Genomic DNA, 25483 nt, shown 5'->3' with positions numbered 1-25483 from the left:
GTTGAAAAAAAAGTAATTAATATGATTTCACAAATTTGAACGCATGCGGAAAATACAATGCTTTCTTCCTTAAATAATATATCGGGAATATTTGTACTAATTAAAATTTCATTGTTCATTTCCGCTTAATTGTGACAGATAGGATTATTCGGAGACCTAGTAAAGGTATCAGCTGTCTCAATCATTTCACTATAAATGTGTATATCTGCCACATTCCAACATAACCCCTCGTGTTACAGAGGGGGAATTCTCTGAAATTAAGTCAAACGAAATCAACGTATTGCATGCTCAAAAGTACAAAAGAATAAGATAGAAAGAGAATTCTCAATAAAATGCTCAAAAGTACAAAAGAATAAAATAGAAAGAGAATTCTCTCTCTTTTTTTTCTCTCTCTCTCTCTCGCGCTCACAAACACACACAATCAAACATTATACCAGTCATACTTCTCATTGTTAAAACCAATAATTAAATATGAGTTATTTTAGATTAAAATTATTAATTTAATACTCAAACGGTTTTTAGCACATAAACATAACTATCAAGAGCAAGTGAGAGTCACGTGTGCATGTAAAAACAACTGTACTTAATTAAACGTATATCTATATGTAAATGAATGGTTAATAGGAAATACCTTGCTTTGACATACAAATATAGCAGATATTTACATTAAATATTTAAGTCAAGACTAGCATTCAAACCCGTTTCTAAACCGGAAAAAATCTTATAAAAGATTAAATGTCGATAAAAAATTAAAATATTTTACATGAAAAAACCTTTAGATACATCCATTACGAATATTCCTACGTCAACTTTCTTTTTTTGTTAATTTCATATATTATACATGTATGATATGTTAACTGCCCTTTCTTCTATGGCGAAAAATAAATCGAAATGATGATATAAAGCTTGTAGATTACAAAGCTTAAAAATGTTTTGTAATGTATTACGCATGTTATAAAGTTCTTATCCAAATACGCCAAATATAGCCAAAAGAAATAATTTGATGCATAACAAAAATATGGAGGTTGTTTTCAGCAGAAGGTCTTATCTAACACAAAATAATCCCCGTTAGAGGAAGCTTCGGTCATCACAAAAGCAGATTTTGTTGTCATTAAGTCCTCTTTTTCCTCTAGTTTGTTCGATTCGTTGTCTTCGGAGATGCTGACTGTTTTAGTACACTTCTTACTTTTCACTTTACTGCTGTTTTTACCCAGAGATGTCTTTTTGTCGTCCTTGAGGATTGACACGCCTTTCTTTGTCATTACTGGGAGAGTTGCAGAGCGGGAAGCCGCCATGTGTTCATCCGATTTCTGAAACAACAGGAAAAGGGATTTGTTGGAGAACCTGTTGTTCCTATGTTTAGATACATGCAAGCTTATTTTGACATCAATTAATTTTGCTCAGTTTGGCAACCATTCAACAAAGATTAAATAATCGTTGATGTATTTAAAAAAATTTTTATCATATTTTCTTTGTTATGGAAAAATATTTTAAAAAGATAAAATACTTTAAAATGTTACGATAAGATGATTTAGGGTTATCTTTTCTATTCTTTAACTTCTTTTATTTGAAGATACAATTTACTTTTTCGATGTCTACAAAATCCTCGAATTCCTCTGACTTCCTGGCTATAATTTTGTTTCCATGCAGACTGGCGATTTTTTGGACAATGTCTTCCGACAATCCTGATTGTTTCATAGATTTCTTGAGGCTGACAGCGTAGACCTCCTCCTGCCCTGAATTCTCCTCGTTTGGTGGAGTGTCTACAATTTCCACTCCATGTCCTGCGTTGATCACAACGTTTGTGTATGGACTGCTGTCCTTTTTACCTAATTCGCAAGCATTCTAGCAAACATAAAAAAATCGATATTAGAGGGCATTTAAGTATAAAGCAAAACAGAGGAAAAAAGGAACATATTTTTTTGAATATTGAGCATAATTTATTTAATTTATTGAAATAATAATTTCAACTTTAATTATATCTTACCTGGTCAAAGTTAAAATCTGGCTCGTAAGCTGCATTGGAAACTGCTTTTGGTTTTTGAAAGAATCTGTTAAATCTATCAAACCATAAAGAGAACCATGCATTTGTGTATAAAAGTAAAAAAAAATCGTGGCTAATATTTTGATAATAATGTTGAGAATTTGACACTAATTTTACATACTAACAATTTAATCTTGATCCAGTTCCATTTGCCGCGGAGGATAAGAAAAGTCAACAGAATCCCTACAATGATCCCTGCGAATACAGACCCTGCTGTGCAACCTGCCAGATACGGAAAAGAATAACTGCAGTTTTCTAAGGCAGCAGAGTTGTTTATACATTTTTTAGACTTATACTTAAGTAAATGATATAAAATATAAATAATATTCATTCAATGTTTTCTGACGTGTTGGCTATCTTTGAATCGATGGCAAAGTTCATATTGCACAAAAATCAACATTATAATATTCTTCCAGTCAAAAAAACATATTGTGCTTAATATAGAGAAAAGATCCTCTAAAGTTTTACCTCCTTCGGAAAATATATATTTTTGCCTCAGTATAAAAAAAACAAACTCTGGTCAAAAAGTAAATATCATTCAAGTATAAGATGATAGCTCTTTCACTTCCCTAAATGAGGATAAATTATTCACAATTATTAAGATATATACGTCAAACAACAAAATTCACAATGTATTACTCCATTCTTACAATAACTATACCTTTTGAAGTGCACTCGCAAGGGCATCCCACAGTAGAGTCTGCTGACATTTCACCTGTGAATGATTTGAAAATATATTATCATGACTAACAATTTATTTATACAATTATTATGGTATTTCAGCAATCAAGAAGGAAGTTGACTAAAGCGTTGTTGAAGTACACCATAGAACATATTAATGAGGAAATATGATCACACAACAAGGAAACACGTACACGAGAGGATGAGATTCAGGCAGATATTCACATTTGTACTTAATTCATACCAAGCTAATATATTATAATTGAAGTGCTTATTTTATATCTATGGAGGGCCAGTTTATTTTATGCAAAGAGATATTCTTCAGATCGGATCATACATGTATAATAAAAAACGAAAACGTTTTCCCGATATATTTAAATATTTATCTTAGGCATAAAAGGCAGTTTCAGCATCTTCGTTGTTTCATTATTTCCAATATACCAAGAAGGAACATCAGTATAAACTAAGCAAGAAGGCAGTACGAAAACCATATATTTTCATTTCCCACATGATGACCATTTTTGAATTAAATGCAATATCAGTATGAATGCACAGGAAATTAATTTTATTTTGATTCCTTCCCATTTCACTTCCAATAGATATATATATTGATAAAAATTGAATTTCTCTAGCTTTATATTATTCGATGCAAATTAAAGGAAATCCTTCTTTTTAAAACCTTTTTACCATTTATCTTACGTCGCGGGTTCGAATCCCACTGTGGGACGTGGAGACCGGTCCTTCGGGTGAGACCGTGTAAACCGAGGTCCCGTGTCGCAGTAGGTGCTGGCACGAAAAATATCCCTCGCTGCTCAATGGCCGTAAGTGCCGAGTATAGGACAAAATTTGCAGCTCTCCACCGGCAAGTGGTGGCGTCTCCATATGAGTGAAAAATTCTCGAGAGGGACGTTGAACAACATACAACCAAACAAACAACCATTTATCTCCCATTACACGTATGAGAAACAAAAAGGACAAATAAAAAAATAGACAGTATGAAAATAACAATGGGTATTTTGGGTAAGCGTTATACCTCTCGCAAAAAGAAGGGCGTTACCTCTAGTGAAATCACTTTAAGAGGCCAGACACTTTCCTAAGAACGCAGCGTTTAAAGACGGCATTGTTGAAAACGAATCAGTACCACAGCATCAAGGATAAGATTGAACAAGTTGTTCTGCATCTCAACTCTTGGTTGGAATATCTGTTACGGTATTCTCTAAACACTTGTTGTAATGTTTTCAGGAATCACGATCAGAATGATCGTAAACACAGTCAATATTGACCTTTACACGATCAAACAAGAGTCCCAAGGACCTTAATGGTCACCTGTGCATAATACAACAATTTAGAGGATCCATAGAAGTTTTAAAAAACTGGAAATAGGATGACCAGGATCAATGAAATACTTAATCTTGTACTCATAAGTTCTTTTTGCCCTCGTTTATCACAATCACAAAGCAGATTATTAACAAACCAATAGTGCTTCTATACTATATTTAACCCCATATTTTTACCTTAAAGGGTATTTAATAAGATGAATTATTTTTGTCTCATTCTTACTTATCTTTTATTTACAAGTCTAACTGATCATTACAACTATTTCAGTACTTTTTGTTTTATACAATAAAAGGTCTTTTATATTTTTCTTATTCTATTAACCTTTCAAATACATTATTTACAGTGATTAATTATCAAAGGTGAATAGCAATGGGAAATACCTTCTCTCAGTAGAAAACAAATTAATGAGCCCTGGCCAGCACCAGGGCACTTGACCAAGTGGTTCAGAATTTCAAAAATCTGTAAAAATGCCCTTGCTTATTAAAACATTTACTCTGTCTCCGAGATGCCTGGGGGATCCGGAGCAGAGAAGATTTTCAAAGAAATAATGCATTTTACTATAGATTCAACAAAGTTTCATCCTAACACCAGAACCCATGGTCATGAAATTCACAAATTTGGAAGAGGTACTCTCGCTCTTCATAACTAGTATGTCTCTTTAGCTGTTTGTCCGCAAAAACTTTAACAATGCACATAACTTTTGGTTGGAACCATGGCTTTCATATTTCACATGTGTATTCCTTGTGACAAGACCTTTCTTTGGGTACCATCATATTTGACCTTTTGACCTTAGAGTTTGACCCAGTTTTGCAAAACCTTGCCCAACTTTAACCTTGGCCATAACTTTTGAATGGTTGGTGCTAGGGCTTTCATACTTCACATATGTAATCCTTATGACAAGACCTTCCTTTGGATACCAACAATTGTAATCCATTGACCTTGACCTTGGAGTTTGACCTACTTTTGAAAACTTTAACCTTGGACATAACTTTTGAACGATTGGTTCTCTGGCTTTCATATTTCACATGTGTATTTCTTTTGAGAAGGCCTTTCCTTTGGCACCATTAATTTTGACCACTTGACCTTGACCTTGATGTTTGATTTACTTTTGATAAACTTTAACCTTTTCCATATCTATTCAATGGTTGCTGCTAGGGCTTTCATATTTCACAGGCATATTCCTCGAGACAAGACCTTACTTTTGGTACCAACATATTTTATTTGCATTTGAGAAAGTTTAACTTTGCTCTAAGTTGCCATATGGGGGCATCAGTGTTTCTCGAACACACCTTGTTTTGCTTTATAATCAGGAGCAGAAAAAAATATTTTCAAAGAAATTATGCATTTTCACTATATAATCAATAGAGGAGGACGCACGCCGATGGACGAAAACAGATAGCAATAGGTCACCTCAATGATTCAGGTGACCTGAAAATTGATACTGCCATCTGAAGTGGACATCAAAGCGACATACATGTAATTTGTTACCGCTTCATCCCTAAGGAAAATAAAAAGCCTTGAGAATGGCTTTGACAAAAGAGTCAAATAACATAAAAAGAAATTTTAAGTAGGGCATCAGGATAAGGTTTTAAAACATTTCACTGATATTTTGACTTTCAGCTGTTGCTGAAAAACAACGTGATAACGTACGTTTAACCCTTTGATCGTAGGAAGCGATGTAGAAGCCCTTAACCGGTATATGCTGACGTCTCTATATGAATGAAAATTCTCGAATTGGACGTAAAACAACATACAATCAATCAAAATAGAGAAAAAAATAAAAGAACTAGATTAAAAAAAGTTTTTCTCTTGAAATTTCTAACATATCTTTAGATAAAAATATTTAATAAAAGCTATATCAAAAAGAGAAGGGGGTAGATTCCTGCACCTGAAATGCCTGCCTCTGCTAATAGATATTGGCATTTTTAGACCAATTAAGATTGTAAGATGTAGCGGATGAAAGACTGACAAGACAATATTGTCTTTTCAAAATATGCTTTCAATAAACTTCAATTTTTGCTTTTAAATAGTCCGCATTGAGCCTTTTTTGTATATCTAAACTCAGAAGACTATACCCAGGACAGCAAGCATAGGTCCGTTAAAGTAAACAGTTGAGTTCTTTATTTATTTATAATAGCAATACTTTGATATCCACAACAAAACAATTAAGTGTGAACACATAATTTGGACGAGATTCCCAGTTTTTTCCACTACCTTAGGAATGTACTGGTGCACCAAAAATAATTAGAAAATTAAAAAAAAATTGTTAAATACAAAATATTTTAAAAACGTTATATATATTTTGTTGCAATATCTACTTTACAGTTATACAGGACTTGGGATCGAAAGTATTCAGTTCTTAAAATAAAAATCATATTCAATCACAAAACAGAAGTTCCTTTTTGTAATTATTTATTAAATTTCTTGATGCATTGGGCATTTTAAACGTCGAAAATCAGAAAAAATACTGTTAATCTCGTTTTATGGATTCTTAAATTCAACATCTCTCTCTCTCTCTCTCCGTGACATTAGAACAATAAATAAGTCAAAATTCTCTAAATTAATCGACAATTTATTTAAAGAACACCACCCAAATCATTCAAACACCTTCTGCTTATTCAAAGAATACCTAATGTTAAAAGAAATACATAAAAAGAAACTCGGAGTTACCAATTAAAAATATTGTTTTGAATTATATATAATTGCAGTTATAACGTCATTGCACTCACCCTTACCTTCAAAAATGAAAATAAACGAAACCATGTTCTTCATTATCACATATAAAATCCTCGCAACATCTATACGGCAATGTAACCATGTGATGTAAATTACTAGTATGTACTCGATAAGAATAACAATTGGTTTAATTTTGAACAAAAATAAAATTTATCCTCACAATGTATTACGGGGAATTCAAGGAAAAAAAAAAACAGGCTCTGACTACATTTGCATCATATGGGGTATTAAATACATGTAATAACTTTTTTGATATATATATATATATATATATATATATATATATATATATATATATATATATATATATATATATATATATATATATATATATATATATATATATATATATATATATATATATATAAACACCAAGTAAGGCCTTACAACGTTGACTATGTCAATATTACATATGTATACACGATTCAATCCACGTAAAGCAAGACATGAAATAAAAATCATTTCATTGACTCCTGTTTTGTGCATTTTAATTGTAATCCTGTTTAAGGAGGTTCGATCCTGAGCTTTTGGACAGATTTTGGTCTGGACCTTTATTTATAAAATTCTGCATCATTTCTAAGTTCAAACATTAAATTTGGATTCTACAATGCAATTGAACTATTTCCAATGAAAAAACCGCGATTAAATTCCATTCAGAGAGGATTTACCCAGGAACTATATTTTGTGGTGGAAGGTTTTTAGGAGAAAATGATCAATTTTTCCCTTTTAAAATATATACAGTACTGTTAAGTCTAGATTCCTATTTTTCCATGCTAGTTGCACACAGAACTGTTTTTTGCAGTGAAATGTTTTATGCTGGTTATGAAATACCTATTAAATTATTTTTTATGAATTCTTTCATTATAATGTGACAAATATAGTAAATATATTCTGAAAGTCCAGGAAAAAATTTAGCCAATTTAACATAAAATTAATTTTTTTAGTAATATCTAAAAATTTACATCATAGACCCCCACTTTTGTTTTACTTTTCTGAATAAATAAGATAACTGATCAATCTGCCTAAATTCAGCAAAAGTTTAAGACTTTAAAATAATTTTCTTGCTTGTTAAATTTCTAATGACAGAAAAATCACATTTTTTGAGTGCAGAAAGGTCAAATAATTGATTATGCGAAGCAATTTGAAACTTTTTCTTAGTCACAATTTTAAAGTGTCTTTTATTAAATATACTGATAATTTATTTTGTCCCATGATTTATTTGGATAAAATCATTGGAGGAAAAACTCAAAGATGTGATTTTTGATTAAGAGACAAATTTCAGTGCAAAAAGGTCATATTTTAATTATACTCTAGCGCCAAAAGAAGCATATTGACCCCCATTTTTGGTTTTGATTTTTAATTAAGCTATGTGTGTAGAAACTTAAAATATACTTGACAAAAAAAGTTTAAGACTTTAAATATCAGGATCCAACCTCGTTAAGCTCACAATATCGATTTTTGGAAGAAATAAAAATAGATATACTAAAATGTTAAAAAAATATACATACATTGTGTATATTTTCTCACTTTTTCTGATTGAATATGGTTTTTATTCTCAAGGTTGTACGTTTTTTTATATTCAAGTATTTGACATTGAATAGAAAGCACACAAGTTTGATAAAAATTAAAAAGGACGATTCTTTTGATCACATGTATTACTGACATATTGTAAACCAACTATTATTCGCTTCATCTTTTATTCGCGAATTCGTCAGTTTGAAATCAATCCGCGACGATTAATTTTTGCGACTAAGGAAACATTTTCTACAAATAGAAAGCAAAATAAATGGTTCGCTGCGATTAATATTCGCGAGTTAAAGTAGACCGCGAAACTCGCGAATATTTCTCGCACGCGAATAAAAGTTGGTTTACAGTTTTTGATTTATCCCGCTTACTTTCTCGTCGGCTGCATTACGCTGCAGAACAACGAAAACAATGCGCCGTTAAGATAAAGAAGTTTATCAATTATCAATTATGGTGAAAAATACGCTTTCTTAAAAGGAGTTATTATTCAAAGACATAGCAAAAAATTGCAAGTACTGTACTGAGAATCCAGTACAATACAAGAATAGATATGGGTTACCCCATATCCAAGACTTTTAATTTACTCGAATTTTCACTGTGCTCAGCTGATCTCTATAAGAAATAAAATGCACTTGTTATGAAACTAGTTCTTCAGTTTGTAGCAAATACTGTCACAGTCTTGCGTCACTAGCAAACAGTGCACACACCTGTGATTGCAAGACCAAATAGCCTAGGTCTACACACATGCGATCAGAAAGTCAATCGCATCTAAACTCGTTGTTTTTCCACTTGTCGGGAAGTCATGAGAAGTTGCGATTGCAGCTGTGATATAACCATTCCGTCAGTAAACAGTTAAAAAAAGAGAGAAAAAACATACACACACACAGTTAATGATTAACATTTTCTATCATAAGATATTGTATAATAATTAACGAACAATAATTATGAAAGTAATGTAATTGGTGAAGAGATTGTCAATCGAAGAATGACCTACATATTTTCGAAAAAGGCTGAGGAGTGGGCTAGCTTAGGAATATGAATACTTCATATTTACATTTCTGGGGATAAAATGATTTTCTTAAAATCATTTTACGTAAACTTTGTTTTCTTCCATGTAAAACATACACATCTATATTCTAAACATTGTTGTAATGTTGTAGGTATCTGCTGATCATGAATGGAACTATATTTTTTCAGAGCAATTGTGTGAAGAGTACCTGACTTTAGTAATATATCTTGAATAGATAGTATGCACTGATCGAATATATTAAAAAAGCTGACGATAACTTACAGTGATCGATCACAAGAAAAATCTACAAACAATACAAATCTGTGAACAGGGTATAAAACATGGATCACCGGAAATTCCAGAGGTGGGATCAGTGCCCTGGAGGAGTAAGCATCCCCTGTTGACCGGTCGCAACCGCAGTGAGCCACATATATCAAAGCCCTGGGGTGCGACGTTGTCATGTGATAAATGCATTAATAAAATTTTCTTGTAAAAACATAATCAAGTAAATTGAATATGTTATTTAAAGTATATAAACTTCTTCACCAAACGTTTCTCACCTACTTACAGGAATGCATTACGATGATACTTTCATCTTCCTCATCCTTTCCTAAATTTATTTACAGTTGAACATATCCAACATGAACCCAGTTGAAATGAAAGTATAGAATATGAAAAAAAAGTTATCTAAAGATCACCAAAATTCAATATTAAGATAGAAAACTATACAAGCCTGGTGAAAAGGTTCTAAATAGTATATGAAAATGTTTGGAATTGATTGCTTGTTTACTTTCAAAATTCTCAAAGAATGAAATGAGTCGCACGGAAGGATAACAAAAACCTTCTTACAGCGAGGAAAATTCATAATGTTGAACAAAAAAAAAATCCACTTATCAGGACTCAACATGTCTTATTTACTTCCTTTAAAAATTTAAAAATAAAACAAAATAAATCTCTTGCACTGTGTTGTCTTTGTATACTAGAACACAAGGAAATCTGATGAACAACAGAAATGAGGATGACAGTAGAGAGATGGCTTAGTTAAATTTGAAGAATCATGTGCTGCAAAAGATTTGTACTTGGTTTCGTGATACAGTTTTGTAAGATTTTTTTAAAAAGTTATTAATGCATAAAAATATAAACAACCGAAACTTTCGACGCTCTTATTAATTTTTTTTTCTTTTTATTTTGTACAGATATAGCAATCCTAAGCAGATCTAGGACAGCCAGAAAAACAATCGGAAATTATACTGAGTATGACGAGTAAGTTACGAAATGCATATTAGGTTTATCTTAATGACAGTATGTATGTTGCGTAAGTTAAGGCTAGTATTATTCCTGTTATATGTTTATAATTTTTTTTTAAATATGTTTGAGAAAGTAATCTAGAATTCAGTTTTGTTTGATACTTTCTGATTTTGTATCAATGTTTCCGTTGTAGGAAACACAGTTTTGAAGTAGCGTTGAAAACACTTACAGAGATACGAGACAATCATTGTTTGCCATGTTTTTCATACACCAAAGCCTGGCCTGGCCCATCTGTATCTTTTCCGTTTAAGAATGCGCACACAGGTGGATCTTATTTGTACATTTTGTCGAGATAATTAGAGAAAATATGATTTTAAATTTATATATGATTACATGTAAACTCTTTGAATATCAGTAAATTTGACGGAATTATTGTTGTTCCTTTAAGATAAGAAAACTAGTATACAATGTATATTCAATAATTTTGCAGAGAAATTTTTTAACAACAAAGATTGCCGCTTCCAGGGTAATTGTCACAGACTTGAAAACAAAATCTGTTATTCTTGGAATGTTGCACTCATAGCTGGAGGAAAAAAATATATAATTTTCTCAAGAACGTCTACAAACACCGAAGACAACAATTATATGAATATTACCTGTGATGTCACAGGTAAGAAATGAAACTTATATAAAAAAATTGCTCTACCTGTTAATGTATTTGTATGATGATATTCCTTTATCTATCACACCATTGCCTTTTTATTACTTGTTATTCGAAACAAAAAGTAAACAGACAACTTTCGAAAAAGCACTAATAAACTCTATTATTACTTAAAATTTAGGTTTTACTTTAAATTGTATCTACATTTTAAGACTTTTATATAAACTCTATTTCTTACCTAAATTTTCAGTGTTAGTATTTCTTCTGTCCGTATTGTGTTGAAATCCCGTAGCTTACAGCTAAGATATAACTATTTCATGACATCAAGGTATTAAAAAATACATAACAAAACAAAGTGTTTAATTCATATTCAAAGATAATCGCCACAAAACAAAACTTCCCTAGTAATGCGTGAGTCAAGTATGAAGGGTTGGACTATGGTAGGCGTCAAATATTCTCCATAGGGAATAATAGAAACAAATCTTTGAAATATCTTCATCTGAAGAACAAATACGTTTATAATTTCATTTTGAAAGCAAGGTAAGAAAAGTTTTAGAAATTGAATACAACTATGACGTCTGGTGCCAGGTCTTGAAACAAAAGTTCTGCATTCCGATAAAAAAATATTTAAAAAATACCTTTTTCCTGAGATCAAACTTTCTTTTAAGTTCAACAGCTATGTTAATAGTCTATGTGTACTTATAATACCGGGCTAGTGTCTCACGCATATGGATTTTTATTTCTAAGGGTTGGGTACTTTTTAGATAAATCTAGTCAAAGTAAAGGCTTTAATGGCAAACAAGAAAGCTGCAATGGATCATCAGCAATAGAAGCGAATGATTTAGATACAGACAACAGGAATAATGATCATTCAAAACAAATGAAAAAACAGAAGATGGATCAAGCTTCACAAGGTAAGTTTGTAAAATATAAGGTAGAGAGTATAATTTGTCGAACATCACTCAAATAACAAGACATTTATTGTGTGTTAATCTTAAAACAAATAACATGGATAAAAAAGTTTCCCTATTTAAGTGGTCATAAAAATTTCGTTGTAAGCAAATACAACCTGTTAGCTGTGGTATTTTGAAATGTTTCATATCAATTGTTTAGCCTTTGTTCTTACACTAAATTTGACTCGGAATAGAGCTCACTGCTGGTATGACAGGTCGACAGGGGACGCTAACTCCCACTAGGCACCTGATCTCACCTTTAATTATGAATTTTTGGGGGCCCGTGTTTTATGCCCTCTTTACAAATTTGTATTGTTTGTAGGTTTTTTGAGATCGATAACTGCGTTATCTTCACTTTTCCATTTCTGACGAACAATTTGAAAGAGTCAGGCCTTGATTAAGACAATGTCCGTTTAAACGCTGGTATTTCAAATCGATTATATGTGTAACAGAAAGTATATGGCTGGAAAGAGAATCGAAACAGGGACCTCGCATCAGGCCAAAATAAAAAAAAATACCTTTGTTTTCCCTAACGCGACCGACCCAATTGAATCGCGCCGACTTAAAAGTTTTTTTTAATAAGATAATTCAAATATATTTTTTTTTTACTGTTTATCAATTTTTTAAAATACAATTTCATTAAAATCCGTTTTTATCAGAACGGCAGATTTTGTTCTAATGTGATTTTCAAGCGTTTGTTGGAAACAAAATGGCGCCCACAACATGTGGTCACAGAGGGTTAGTTCGTTAGTGTTATAAAACAACGGCGACGTATCAACCTTATGTCTTTAGCTTATTAGAATCCTACACTCTTGAAATATTTTGTTAATAAAATTTACCATGACTAATTAAGAGTGTTTTGGTGGTATATTTACAAACCCGTCTTTTAAAATCTAGGTAGTCGCCCTTGGCGCAGTGCTCTAGAGTTGCGGAGTAAGGAGTTGATCCTTACGTCGCGGGTTGGAATCCCACTGTGGGACGTGAAGACCGGTCCTTCGGATGAGACTGTATAAACCGATGTCCCGTGTCGCAGTAGGTGCTGGCACGAAAAAGATCCCTCACTGCTCAATGGCCCTAAGTGCCGAGCATAGATCAAAGTTTGCAGCTCTCCACCGCGTCTCCATATTAGTGAAAAATTCTCGAGAGGGACGTTAAACAACAAACAAAAAAATCTAGGTACGTAGTGAGCATGGTAAGACCCGTTTCATGAGCACACGAGGGGCCCACCTTGTGAATACATCAATCAATTTTACTACATATTATTTAATTGATCTAATATACAGCTCATTTATGTTCCTATGTTTACTATACGGGACCATAGGAGTTGTAAATATGTCTGCATATTTCATCCTGATGAAAATAATTCAGACGTCCTTTCTTCATTCCTTTTATTCATGGATTAAACTTCGTGACTTTAACATTGTGTATGGCATTTTTATCAAATTTAGATATTGTTTATTTAAATATTGTTTACATACTCTTCTGAAAACATGATACAGCTTCCTGACACGTCCAGTGTATTTTTCTTTAATTAGGCCCTTGAAGAGTGGTTGTATCTTTGTTTTAAATACCTTTTAGAATTGTTGGGACGAAAACATTTGAACATTTACCCGATGAAGGGCTCCAAATTTAGACTTGTACTCGACACTTTTGGCCAGTGAGTAATGAGGGATCTTTTTCACGCCAGCATCTACTGCGACACTGGTCCTAAGTTTTTACACTATCATTCGAAGGACATGTCTCAACGTTCCGCATTGGATTTTGAACCTCCGACTTAGAATTAGCTCCTAAACTTGGGACTCTAAAACGAAATGTTCAAAAACCACTGCACAACTCGAGGCACTGGTTTGAAAAATATACTCGGATGTCCGGTCTTTGATTTAAACAATATTTATTCAGAATACTGAATAGATTGGGCAACAGGCACACAATGCCTAAAAATACTCTCTCTGTGCAAGAAGTCCGGTCTTTGCGTATCTGAAAATCTTGTCTTATTAAATATTCGATTTCAATAAATTTACTTTGCATCGCGTGATATATTTCACTAGTTCAATTGAATATAGTTGTGAATTAATTTACCTTATATTTTGCTTTAAAATGACATTTGTATGATATTCTGTTTAGAAATCGCTGTACATGTCTTTTGTACTTTTTATTTATAAAGGTATAAGTCCATAAAATTTCAGAATGTATTTTCAAAGCTGCTGTCAGAAAAAAAAAAATATTTACCTACCCAACTTGAGATTTTAGGGTCGGGTTAGGGGAAGCAAAGATACTTTTAATGATTGCCTCAAGAATCAGGTGCTCTACCAACTGAGTTGCCCAGAGCGATATTCACGTCCAAACCATTACACTCCTCCCTCCTTAAAATGTCTTCGCCCTCGGAGACACAAGTCCTTATTTGCTCTGACAGGACTTTACCTGTTAATGAGGAAAGTAGAAAATGTAATTGGACCAGGAATCGAAGCTGGAACCTTGCACTAGTCAGGTGTTCCACTAACAGAGATACCCAGGCCGATATCGATGGCCCAAACCATAAAGTTAATACGCTGTAACGTTAAAATACCTTTTTCTTTAAAATACCTCAGGTAGTTTATTTTGTATATCGTGATTAAAGACCCCCCCCCCCCCCGCCAATGAATTATTATAATGTGTTATCATAATCATTATTATCTTGTATTTTTAAAAGTTATTGTTATCGTCTCACGAACTACAAATGGAATATAATATAAATCATTATTAGACAATATCATTTTATAAAGAAATATATATATTCAATGCACAAGGCGGAGTTGTCTGTGAATTTAAAAACTATCTATTTTTCCTGAACGCTGTCGAGGTGTTATTGCTCCCCTATAGGCGAAGCCGGAAGAGGGAAGTGGATAAGTTTCCTCTCCCTTTCCGTCTGTTCCACTTGGTTAACATGACTTTTTTCTTGACGCTTGTATATACATTTAGCTAATTTTCGGTACATCATTCTTACTTTATGTGTTCTACTTCGATGAGATTTGACGCTATTACGGTTCATACTTTTGGGAGACTCGATCTGTATTGTGTATGCAATTATTTTATGCTAATGAAACATTTGTTGTTTATAAAAATGTTATTCATAAATGATTTATATGCAAATAATTCATTCATTTTTTTTTTCATTATGCAAAGGATAGTTTCGGTTTATGGTGGCACTTACTATTCTTTAACTAAACAGCATGTCTTTTCATAAATGAAGTGATACACTTACATAAATACTTATGAGGAAGTATCAAGTTTTAGCACACACGAAATAAAACATATATGTAAAAGAATGACATTTTTAGCTAACATGCCTCAAAATAAAAATATCACTGGAAAACAGCCAAGTTGCAACGAATCTACAGCAACACCAGCGATTGATTTAGAAAGAGACAACAAAAAGGACGCTCATTCAAATTCCTGGGATAATCAGAAGAAGACGGATCAAGCTTCACAGAACCAATATGGTACACTTACTTATACATGTGACCTAATTTACATTTCTTGATTCTAGGTTGTAAAATATTCACTGCAAAGCATGAATAATCAAACCGCACTCAATAAACGAGAAAAAAATCAACTGTACATTAGGAGCTTTATAAGGTATTTCAAAATAAAAACTAATTGTATATATTGTATATCCGGTGGAAAGTTCGAAAGTAAAGCGTAAAGTGTTGAATATATTTATCGATACCACAAAGTTGAGAGTAATCAAGTTAGTTTGTGATGCTACATAAGATGTACGAAAAAAAAAACCCAGAGTTATTTGAAATGGAATTCAATGCACGTAGAATTTGTAGGTGTATTGTTCCTGCCGGTAAAGGTTATCCTTTTAGACAATTTAAACAAAACACAGAGGCCATAGTTTTGTTTTTCACCTTCTGAAACCAACGAGCCAGATTGTCTGATTTCAGGCATGAAAATCTACATCATCTTGGGAAATAGAATGTTATGAAAAATATATTACTACATGGATATTAAAGCTGAACACGATTCGTAAAAGGAATTTTTCCGCCATATTCTTTTATTCAGTCGTTATATCTGAGGTCCCCTATATAAGCCGTTCACTTAGTCACTGTTCAGTGTAATAAGTTTTTACCGGTGGAGACGGACATATGCTACACATCTATTGTAAAACACTCGGTAACGACAAAGTAACTGTGCGCTTCTTCCACGTCAGGAGAGAAAGATAATATAAAAAAAACTTACAACAGTAGTTGCACAAGTCAGTGCACAAATACACACAAATACAACTAGTGCTAATTGTAACGGGAACCGTTACAGATGTTCCCAAACGGTTCCCCAATCCCTTATGATGCCCCATTCCCTACAAGCTTCAATAAATTAGACAATACTTTTGTAATATAGATGGACACTTTATTTTTAAGGGTATTTCATTGGAAAACTACTCCGATATAGCCATATGGGTATTAGCCAATCAAATTTCAGTGCATGTGCTTGCACATGTTTTCTACATTTTTCACATTAATTTTCTTATAGTGTCTCACAATACATACATTTGTGTTAAATATTAAAGAATTTCATTGATAAATAAGAGAGATGTAACCATTTAAGTATTAGCCAATCAGAATTCAGCATATGCGCATGCATGGCCTTGCATTCAATTTTGATAGTATCATAATGTAGGAGCTCTTTGTGCCTATCCATGTCGTAAATTTCATCCTGTTTTGTTGAAAACCAAGGGAGTTATAGACATTTAAAGTTTCAACCAATCAGATTGCAGCACACCTGCATGCGCGTGTTTTCAAGAAATTTCCTATATGACATGTTGTAGCACCTTATAATATATACTTATATTCTAAATTTCAAAGTATTTTGTCCAAAAACAAGGAAATTATTGAGATTTTTGTATCAGCCAATCAGAGAAGAGCGCACGTGCATGCGCGTGAGTTCACGCTAATTTGACCATGTCATCTTGTCTAGACTACTAATATATCTTTATATTTTGAGTTTCAAAGCAATTCATCAAGAAATATAAAAGTTACGGCTTCATCAAGTATATCAGTCATTTCACTCATTGCACGCGCGCGCACGTGCATGCATGTGCGCGCAAAATGACCTTCGTTCCGAACACCTACACAACATGCCTATTAACCCTGAAAAGGTTTCATGTCAATCGGATGAGTGGTTCTATGAGAACACTCCCGGACAAAAAAGTACCGGAGAAGAAAGTAGAAAAAAAAGAATAATAATAATAACTAGATACGTTTCTTGTTGCTAGGGCAACAAGTGGTCTTCCGACCGAACTTTTCTGCAGATGGTTATGCTACCTCACTTCATTTAATACTTTATTGAAGGTATTTTTTGTTTGTGTTTATGTAACACAGTCTTTCAACATAGATCATGATTATTAAAGGATTTCTGTAGAATCTCTGTTAAAGAAAGCTTTAAAAAATAAGCAAAAACTATTTACAAATGAAAAAAAGAGAGAAACAATCCCCCCCCCCCCAGCAGGATTCGAACCCGCAACAATACGAGAAAGTTTAGATCGGTCATATCTTTGCAATAAATGCATCAATCAAAATGATGAAAACATACCTAGAATCTAAGAAGAATCTCTATTAACCCTGTAAATCCCAGAGAAAAATATTGAAAAACAAAAAAAAGTTGCAAATATAACATTTTTGAATACACTTCCGTTTGCGACCGCAAGTACGAACGACGAAAAAAAATGGTCGATCACCATATCTACATTTGATGTTCTATCACCTCAGCAAGCTTCATATTCATATCTTATCATATATATCGGAAGACCTTAATAATAACTAGTAAACAAATTGTTCAGAGAACAATTAGAGGCCTTTCCACCTTTTTAAGTGTTTCCGTGTCATTTGGGCTAAAAAAAGAAGAAAAATGAAAAAAAAAAAAAAAATTGCTCCTCCAGCTGGGATCGAACTCAAAACCCTTGGTTTGAAAGGCAGGTGCGCTTTCCACTGCGCTACACATTCCGATAAAATTGGTAAGTTAATTGTTTAAGACTAAAGAATAAATACAAGCGTTTTTAGAATCGGTAGGGGAAGAAAGAAGTTCCGTAAAGGGAAATAGTTCCTGAACTTGCAAGCAGCATATAAAATAACAAGGGACGGGCTGCGTGAGAAAACGTTAACACTGTTCCCTAATGAAAATGTATTAATGGCTTGTAGCCCGATTCATCGATATTGTGAGTATGCTTAATTTTTTGAAAATAGCTTTGTTGTAAGCTTAAAAGATCGGGTTCGGATTTTAACATTTCTGACTGAATATCCTGAAATAAATATGAAACATTTAAATAAGCATTTCTTTGGGTTAAATTAAATATGTGTAGCACAAATTAAACTCCCAACAGGCATTTTTAGAAGGGAAACACGACAATGAAAGCGAGAATTGTTTTTAATATACTGAAAATCGCTATTTCTGGAAACTGATTAATTCTAAATAAAAATCAAATAAATTCCAGATGTAAAAGAAAGAGAGAATTCTTGGTATTAAAATGTCGTACCATATCAGGAAAATTAAATGCTACTAACGACATCTGAAGAAATAGCCGATAAAAGGTTTAGATCATTTCTTCGTTCACCTGCACTTTAATTTCAAACACAACAGAAAGTGTAGTTTTTGCCGTGAAACTTCATGACTTCTATAAACTTATAAGACTCACCGTAAAACTCTCAAGAAAGTTTCTCTGAGGTCTATACTACATTTGTACCAAATTTGGTGTCGATCCGAGGTCTGGTTTGAATTTTACAGAAATATTCTACGTTGTTGTTGATGTGATTCTTTTTTAAGAAAGGGGGGGGGGAAGAATTATTTATTTTATGCCTCTTTTAAACTAAGAATTGTAACTACTTTCACATCCTTAAGCTTGATTGTGACCTTTGGGTCAAGGTCAAAGGTCAAGGTCATAACCAAAAAAACCTCAAGGAAATTTTTACTTTCTATGTTTTTACCTGATACTGGAGCTGGATGCATGTCCTTACGTCTCATTTGACCCAATGTCAAGGTTAAAGGTCAAGGTCAAAGTTCAAGGTCATTTGGTGAATTGCTATATTTTACACATATATAAGGAATTTCTTATGTTTTTAAATGACCTTGACCTTTGACCTTGACCTATATTTCAAGATCAAAGTCAAATATGCCGATGCAGTTGGTCCCATGTCTCTAGGATACACCTTTTTTTAAAAAAAGTTCATTAAATGTAAGCAGCGTAAACTTTCAGGGGCAGTAACTCATACAAGGGACCAAAGAATGCTTTTGCAATGATAGAATGAAGAGAGCACTAAATGAGTCGAAGACACTGATGAAGGCTTGGAATCTCTACGGTTTACGGTTTCGGAGGAGTAGCGATAACAAGGTTTTATTGCAAAAGGGGTGACAACTTTTGAATGGGTCAGGCTTTGGGGACAAGAATGAAATCCTTAAAATAGTTTTAGAAGGACATATTATAGATGCAAAGATATTCAGTATATGTCGAAAGGTTTTCTACAGAATCTCTGACAAAAAAGCTTTTAAAAATCAGCAAAAACTACCATACATGTTTTCAAAGAGAGAGAAGTCATTAGCAACTGAAAAAAGAGAAAAACAAAGGAAAAAAAAATAACTGCCTCCAGCAGGATTCGAATCCCAGACAGTGGGACAAAATTTGGATCGGTCATATCTTTGCAATAAATGCACGCATCAAAATATTGAATACATATTTAGAATTCTTGTAAGACACTCTATAAACCCTGTAAATCGGAAGACCTTAACTAGAAACTCATTGCGAGCAATGAGAGGTCTTCCGTCCGATTTTTAAAGTAAAAACGTAAATTCAAGCTGAAAAGGTGATAAAAGAAATTCAGACACTTTGGAGATTTAACCCTGGTTGTCAGCGTGAAAATCGAACGTGCTAACCATTAACCATTCACTTTTTTGCATCACTTCCTGTCACGACCAGAAGTAACGGCGATACAAAATTTCCTCGCGATTCAAATAAACTGATGAATGACTATCAGTTCTGAAAGTTTTAGACTTCAGTCGTTTACTGTTGCCGAGCAATTTCTAATTCTGAGGACAGGTAAACACGCGACCGGAAGTGAATTTTATAAAAAATCTCTGACGTTTTTCTATACATTTGCAGTATCTACAAAATGCATAAAAACATTTCAAGTACTTTATCGATGAGCAATATTTATGAGAAGGTTAAATATCGAAGTAACGTAGCTTATCACCTAAAACCGGAAGTTGACGTTTTTGTTTCCGGTGGAATCTAACATGTTTCAAAACAGCGAAAAAGATGCAATAAAGTGATGCAAACTTTAATTTAAAAAAGAAAAGTTAAAATTTTTGATTTTTTTGATCACTTACTTTGACGACCGGAAGTTACGACGGACGCGTTTAACCAAAATGGTTTAACCTACTCCTCAAGGTCTGCTACTCATAAGAAGTTGGTGTTTTAATCTTTTACCTGTTTTTGAGATCTCGCTCAGACAATTTTTCATTTTGAGGACAGAAACACACGCGACCGGAAGTGAATTTCTGAAAGATATTTAAGTTTACTCTAGACCTTTGCAGTCTGAATAACATATTTAAAATTCATTTCAAATACGTTATCTATAAAAAATATTTATAGGAAAGTAAAATACTCAAATTTTGTAGTTTTTCTCTTATAACTGGAAGTTGTCGTTTTTGTTTCCGGTGGGACCAACATCTTTCGAATCTGCGAAAAAGATGCAATAAAGTGATGCAATCTTTAAATAAAAAAGAAAAGTTGAAATTTTCAATTTGTTTGATCACTTCCTGTGACGACCGGAAGTGACGGCTGACGCTCTGAACCCAAATGGTTTTTGCTACATCTTAAGGTCTGTTGCTCATATAAGTCTGGTGTCTTAATCTCTTACTGTTTCCGAGATCTTGCTCAGACAACTTCTCATTTTGAGGACAGAAAAACACGCGACCGGAAGTGAATTTTTGAAAGATATTTGAGGTTACTCTAGACATTTACTGTCTGAATAACATATTTAAAATTCATTCCAAATACTTTATCTACAAAAGATATTAATGGGAAAGAAAAATACTCAAATTATGTAGTTTTTCTCTTATAACCGGAAGTTGACGTTTTTGTTTCCGGTGGGACCAACATATTTCAAAACTACAAAAGAGATGCAATATTGTGATGTAAGAATTGATTTAAAAAAAGAAAGTTGAAATTTAACGATTTCTTTGATCACTTCCATAAGCGACCGGAAGTGCCGACGACAGACGAAAAGGTGCCCTCTCCAATCTAAAAGTCAAGTTCTATCATCTCTAACAAGTCTCCAGTTAATATCTTAAGCCATTCTTGAGAACGCTCGCGGACAAAATTGCATTTTAAAATCAGAAAATTGTCCATATCTTGGCACTGGAACCGAATTTACCAAAAAACGGAATTTTATATAAAATTCATACAAAGACCTTTTACCCCTGAAAATTTCAAGGAAATTCATTGAATAGTTTTCGAAAAATCGCGTGCACAAAATTTTGTCAAAAAAAAAGAATAATAATAATAATAACTAGAAACTCATTGCGAGCAATGAGAGGTCTTCCGTCCGATTTTGAAAATAAAAACGTAAATTCAAGCTGAAAAGGTGATAAAAGAAATTCAGACACTTTGGAGATTTAACCCTGGTTGTCAGCGTGAAAATTCAACGTGCTAACCATTAACCATTCACATTTTTGCATCACTTCCTGTCACGACCGGAAGTAACGGCGATATAAGATTTCCTCGCAATTCAAATAAACCGATGACTGACTATCAGTTCTGAAAGTTTTAGACTTCAGTCGTTTACTGTTGCCGAGCAATATTGTGAGAACAAATTCTAATTCTGAGGACAGGTAAACACGCGACCGGAAGTGAATTTTATTAAAAAAAAAAAATTGTGACTTTTCTCTACACATTTGCAGTATCTACAAAATGCATAAAAACATTTCAAGTACTTTATCGATAAGCAATATTTATGAGAAAGTTAAATATCGAAATAACGTAGTTTATCACCTAAAACCGGAAGTTGACGTTTCCGTTTCCGGTGGAATCTAACATGTTTCAAAACAGCGAAAAAGATGCAATTAAGTGATGCAAACTTTAATTTAAAAAAGAAAAGTTAAAATTTTTTATTTCTTTGATCACTTCCTGAAACGACCGGAAGTTACGACGGACGCGTTTAACCAAAATGGTTTTGCCTACTCCTCAAGGTCTGCTACTCATAAAAATTTGGTGTTTTAATCTTTTACCTGTTTTTGAGATCTCGCTCAGACAATTTTTCATTTTGAGGACAGAAACACACGCGACCGGAAGTGAATTTTTGAAAGATATTTGAGGTTACTTTAGACCTTTGCAGTCTGAATAACATATTTAAAATTCATCTCAAATACATTATCTATAAGGAAAATTTATAGGAAAGTAAAATACTCAAATTTTGTAGTTTTTTTCTTATAACCGGAAGTTGTCGTTTTTCTTTCCGGTGGGACCAACATCTTTCGAATCTGTGAAAAGGATGCAATAAAGTGATGCAATTTTTAAATAAAAAAAGAAAAGTTGAAATTTTCGATTTCTTTGATCACTTCCTATGACGACCGGAAGTGACGGCTGACGCTCTGAACCCAAGTGGTTTTGGCTACATCTTAAGGTCTGTTGCTCACATAAGTCTGGTGTCTTAATCTTTTACCGTTTCCGAGATCTTGCTCAGACAACTTCTCATTTTGAGGACAAAAAAAAAAAAAAACACGCGACCGGAAGTGAATTTTTGAAAGATATTTGGGGTTACTCTAGACATTTGCTGTCTGAATAACATATTTTAAAATCATTCCAAATACTTTATCTACAAAAGATATTAATGGGAAAGAAAAATACTCAAATTATGTAGTTTTTCTCTTATAACCGGAAGTTGACGTTTCTGTTTCCGGTGGGACCAACATATTTCAAAACTACAAAAGAGATGCAATAATGTGATGTAAGAATTGATTTAAAAAAGGAAAGTTGAAATTCAACGATTTCTTTGATCACTTCCGTAAGCGACCGGAAGTGCCGACGACGAACGAAAAGGTGCCCTCTCCAATCTAGAAATCATGTTCTATCATCTCTAACAAGTCTCCAGTTAATATCTTAAGCCATTCTTGAGAACACTCGCGGACAAAATTTCATTTTAAAATCAGAAAATTGTCCATAACTTGGCACTGGAACCGAATTTACCAAAAAACGGAATTTTATATAAAATTCATACAAAGACCTTTTATCCCTGAAAATTTCAAGGAAATTCATTGAATAGTTTTCGAGAAATCGCGTGCACAAAATTTTGTCTAAAAAAAAAAAAGAATAATAATAATAATAATAATAATAATAACTAGAAACTCATTGCGAGCAATGAGAGGTCTTCCGTCCGATTCTGAAAATAAAAACGAAAATTCAAGCTGAAAAAGTGATAAAAGAAATTCAGACACTCTGGAGATTTAGCCCTGGTCAACAGCATTGAAATCCAACGTGCTTACCATTAACCATTCACTTTTTTGCATCACTTCCTGTCACGACCAGAAGTAACGGCGACACACGATTTTCATACGATGCAAATAAACTAATGACAGACTGTCAGTCCTGAAAGTTTCAGATTCCAGTCGTTTATTGTTGCCGAGCAATTGTGAGAAAAAATTCTAATTTTGAGGACAGGAAAACACGCGACGGGAAGTGAATTTTATAAAAAAAAAAAAAATCTCTAACGTGTCTCTAGACATTGCAGTATCTACAACATGTATTAAAACATTTCAATTCTTTTTCTATAAGCGATATTTATGAGATAGTTGAATATCGAAATAACGTATTTTATCTCCTAAAAGCGGAAGTTGACGTTTTTTTTTCCGGAGGAGTCTAACATATTTCAAAACAGCGAAAGAGATGCAATAAGGTAATGCAAGTTTTAATTTAAACAAGAAAAGTTTAATTTTTGGATTTTTTTTATCACTTCCTGTGACGACCGGAAGTGACGGCTGACATTTAACCCAAATGATTTCGCCTACTCTTCAAGGTCTATTATTCATATAAGTTTGTTGTCTTAATCTCTTACCGTTTCTGAGATCTCACTCAGATATTTTCTCACTTTGAGGACAGAAAAACACGCGACCGGAAGTGAATTTTGCAAAGATATTTGAGGTTATTATAGACATTTGCAATCTGAATAACATATCTAAAAATCATTTCAAATACTTTACCTATAAAAGATATTTATGGGAAATTAAAATACTCAAATTGTGTAGTTTTTCTCTTATAACCGGAAGTTGTATTTTTTTTTTGTTTCGGGTGGTACCAACACATATCAAAACTGTGAAAAAGATACAATTATATGATGCAAGTCTTATTCCAAAAGAGAAAAGTTGAAATTTTCGATTTCTTTGATCACTTCCTGTGACGACCGGAAGTGACGACTGACGCTCTTAACCCAAATGGTTTTGTCTACTCCTCAAGGTCTATTACTCATAAAAGTTTGTTGTCTTAATCTCTTACCGTTTCTGAGATCTCACTCAGATATTTTCTCACTTTGAGGACAGAAAAACACGCGACTGGAAGTGAATTTTGCAAAGATATTTGACGTTATTATAGGTATTTGCAATCTGAATAACATATCTAAAAATCATTTCAAATGCTTTACCTATAAAAGATATTCATGGGAAAGTAAAATACTCAAATTGTGTAGTTTTTCTCTTATAACCGGAAGTAGTCGTTTTTGTTTCCGGTGGGACAAACATATTTCGAAACTGTGAAAGACTTGCAATAATGTGATGCAAGATTTGATTAAAAAAAGAAAAATTGAAATTTTCGATTTCTTTGAACACTTCTGGTGACGACCGGAAGTACTGACGTCGAAAACCAAGGTAATTTCGAACATGTAGAAGTCATGGTCTATCATCTCTAACAAGTCTCCAGTTCATATCTTTAGCCGTTTCTTAGATCCTTCGAGGACAAAATTTCATTTTAAAATCAGGAAATTGTCCATAACTTGGCACTGGAACCGAATTTACCAAAAAACGGAATTTTATATAAAATTCATATAAAGACCTTTTATCCCTGAAAATTTCAAAGAAATTCATTGAATAGTTTTCGAGAAATCGCGTGCACAAAATTTTGTCTAAAAAAAAAAGAATAATAATAATAAGAAACACTAGAAACTCATTGCGAGCAATGAGAGGTCTTCCGTCCGATTCTGAAAATAAAAACGAAAATTCAAGCTGAAAAAGTGATAAAAGAAATTCAGACACTCTGGAGATTTAGCCCTGGT

At 33.1% G+C, this 25483-nt stretch overlaps 2 protein-coding genes across 2 annotated transcripts in view; one reads left to right on the top strand and one right to left on the bottom strand.

Annotated features, from left to right (window-relative positions):
- Positions 1-515: 515 nt before the first annotated feature.
- Positions 516-2760, bottom strand: LOC133187845 (uncharacterized). The gene is made up of 5 exons (XM_061323240.1): positions 2706-2760; positions 2170-2266; positions 1988-2060; positions 1585-1845; positions 516-1310 (listed from the first exon to the last, which is right to left on the bottom strand). The coding sequence occupies exons 1-5, from the start codon at positions 2752-2754 to the stop codon at positions 1032-1034; spliced, it is 759 nt and encodes a 252-aa protein (XP_061179224.1). The 5' UTR covers positions 2755-2760; the 3' UTR covers positions 516-1031.
- Positions 2761-10534: 7774 nt separating this feature from the next.
- LOC133187844 (uncharacterized) overlaps positions 10535-25483 on the top strand; it is a 38760-nt gene continuing 23811 nt past the window's right edge. The window contains exons 1-5 of the mRNA XM_061323239.1: positions 10535-10595; positions 10774-10904; positions 11071-11250; positions 12006-12155; positions 15512-15673. Of these exons, the coding sequence (XP_061179223.1) occupies positions 11226-11250; positions 12006-12155; positions 15512-15673 (337 nt within the window). The 5' untranslated portion in view covers positions 10535-10595; positions 10774-10904; positions 11071-11225. The remainder of the gene's footprint in view (positions 10596-10773; positions 10905-11070; positions 11251-12005; positions 12156-15511; positions 15674-25483) is intronic.

Source organism: Saccostrea echinata, unplaced genomic scaffold (assembly GCF_033153115.1).
Source record: "Saccostrea echinata isolate AGI-Se365-2 ecotype Australia unplaced genomic scaffold, CSIRO_AGI_Sech_v1 ptg000015l, whole genome shotgun sequence".
Taxonomy (NCBI): Eukaryota; Metazoa; Mollusca; class Bivalvia; order Ostreida; family Ostreidae; genus Saccostrea; species Saccostrea echinata.
The sequence above is the reverse complement of the archived record's forward strand: the minus strand, read 5'-3'. Positions and strand labels throughout refer to the sequence as shown.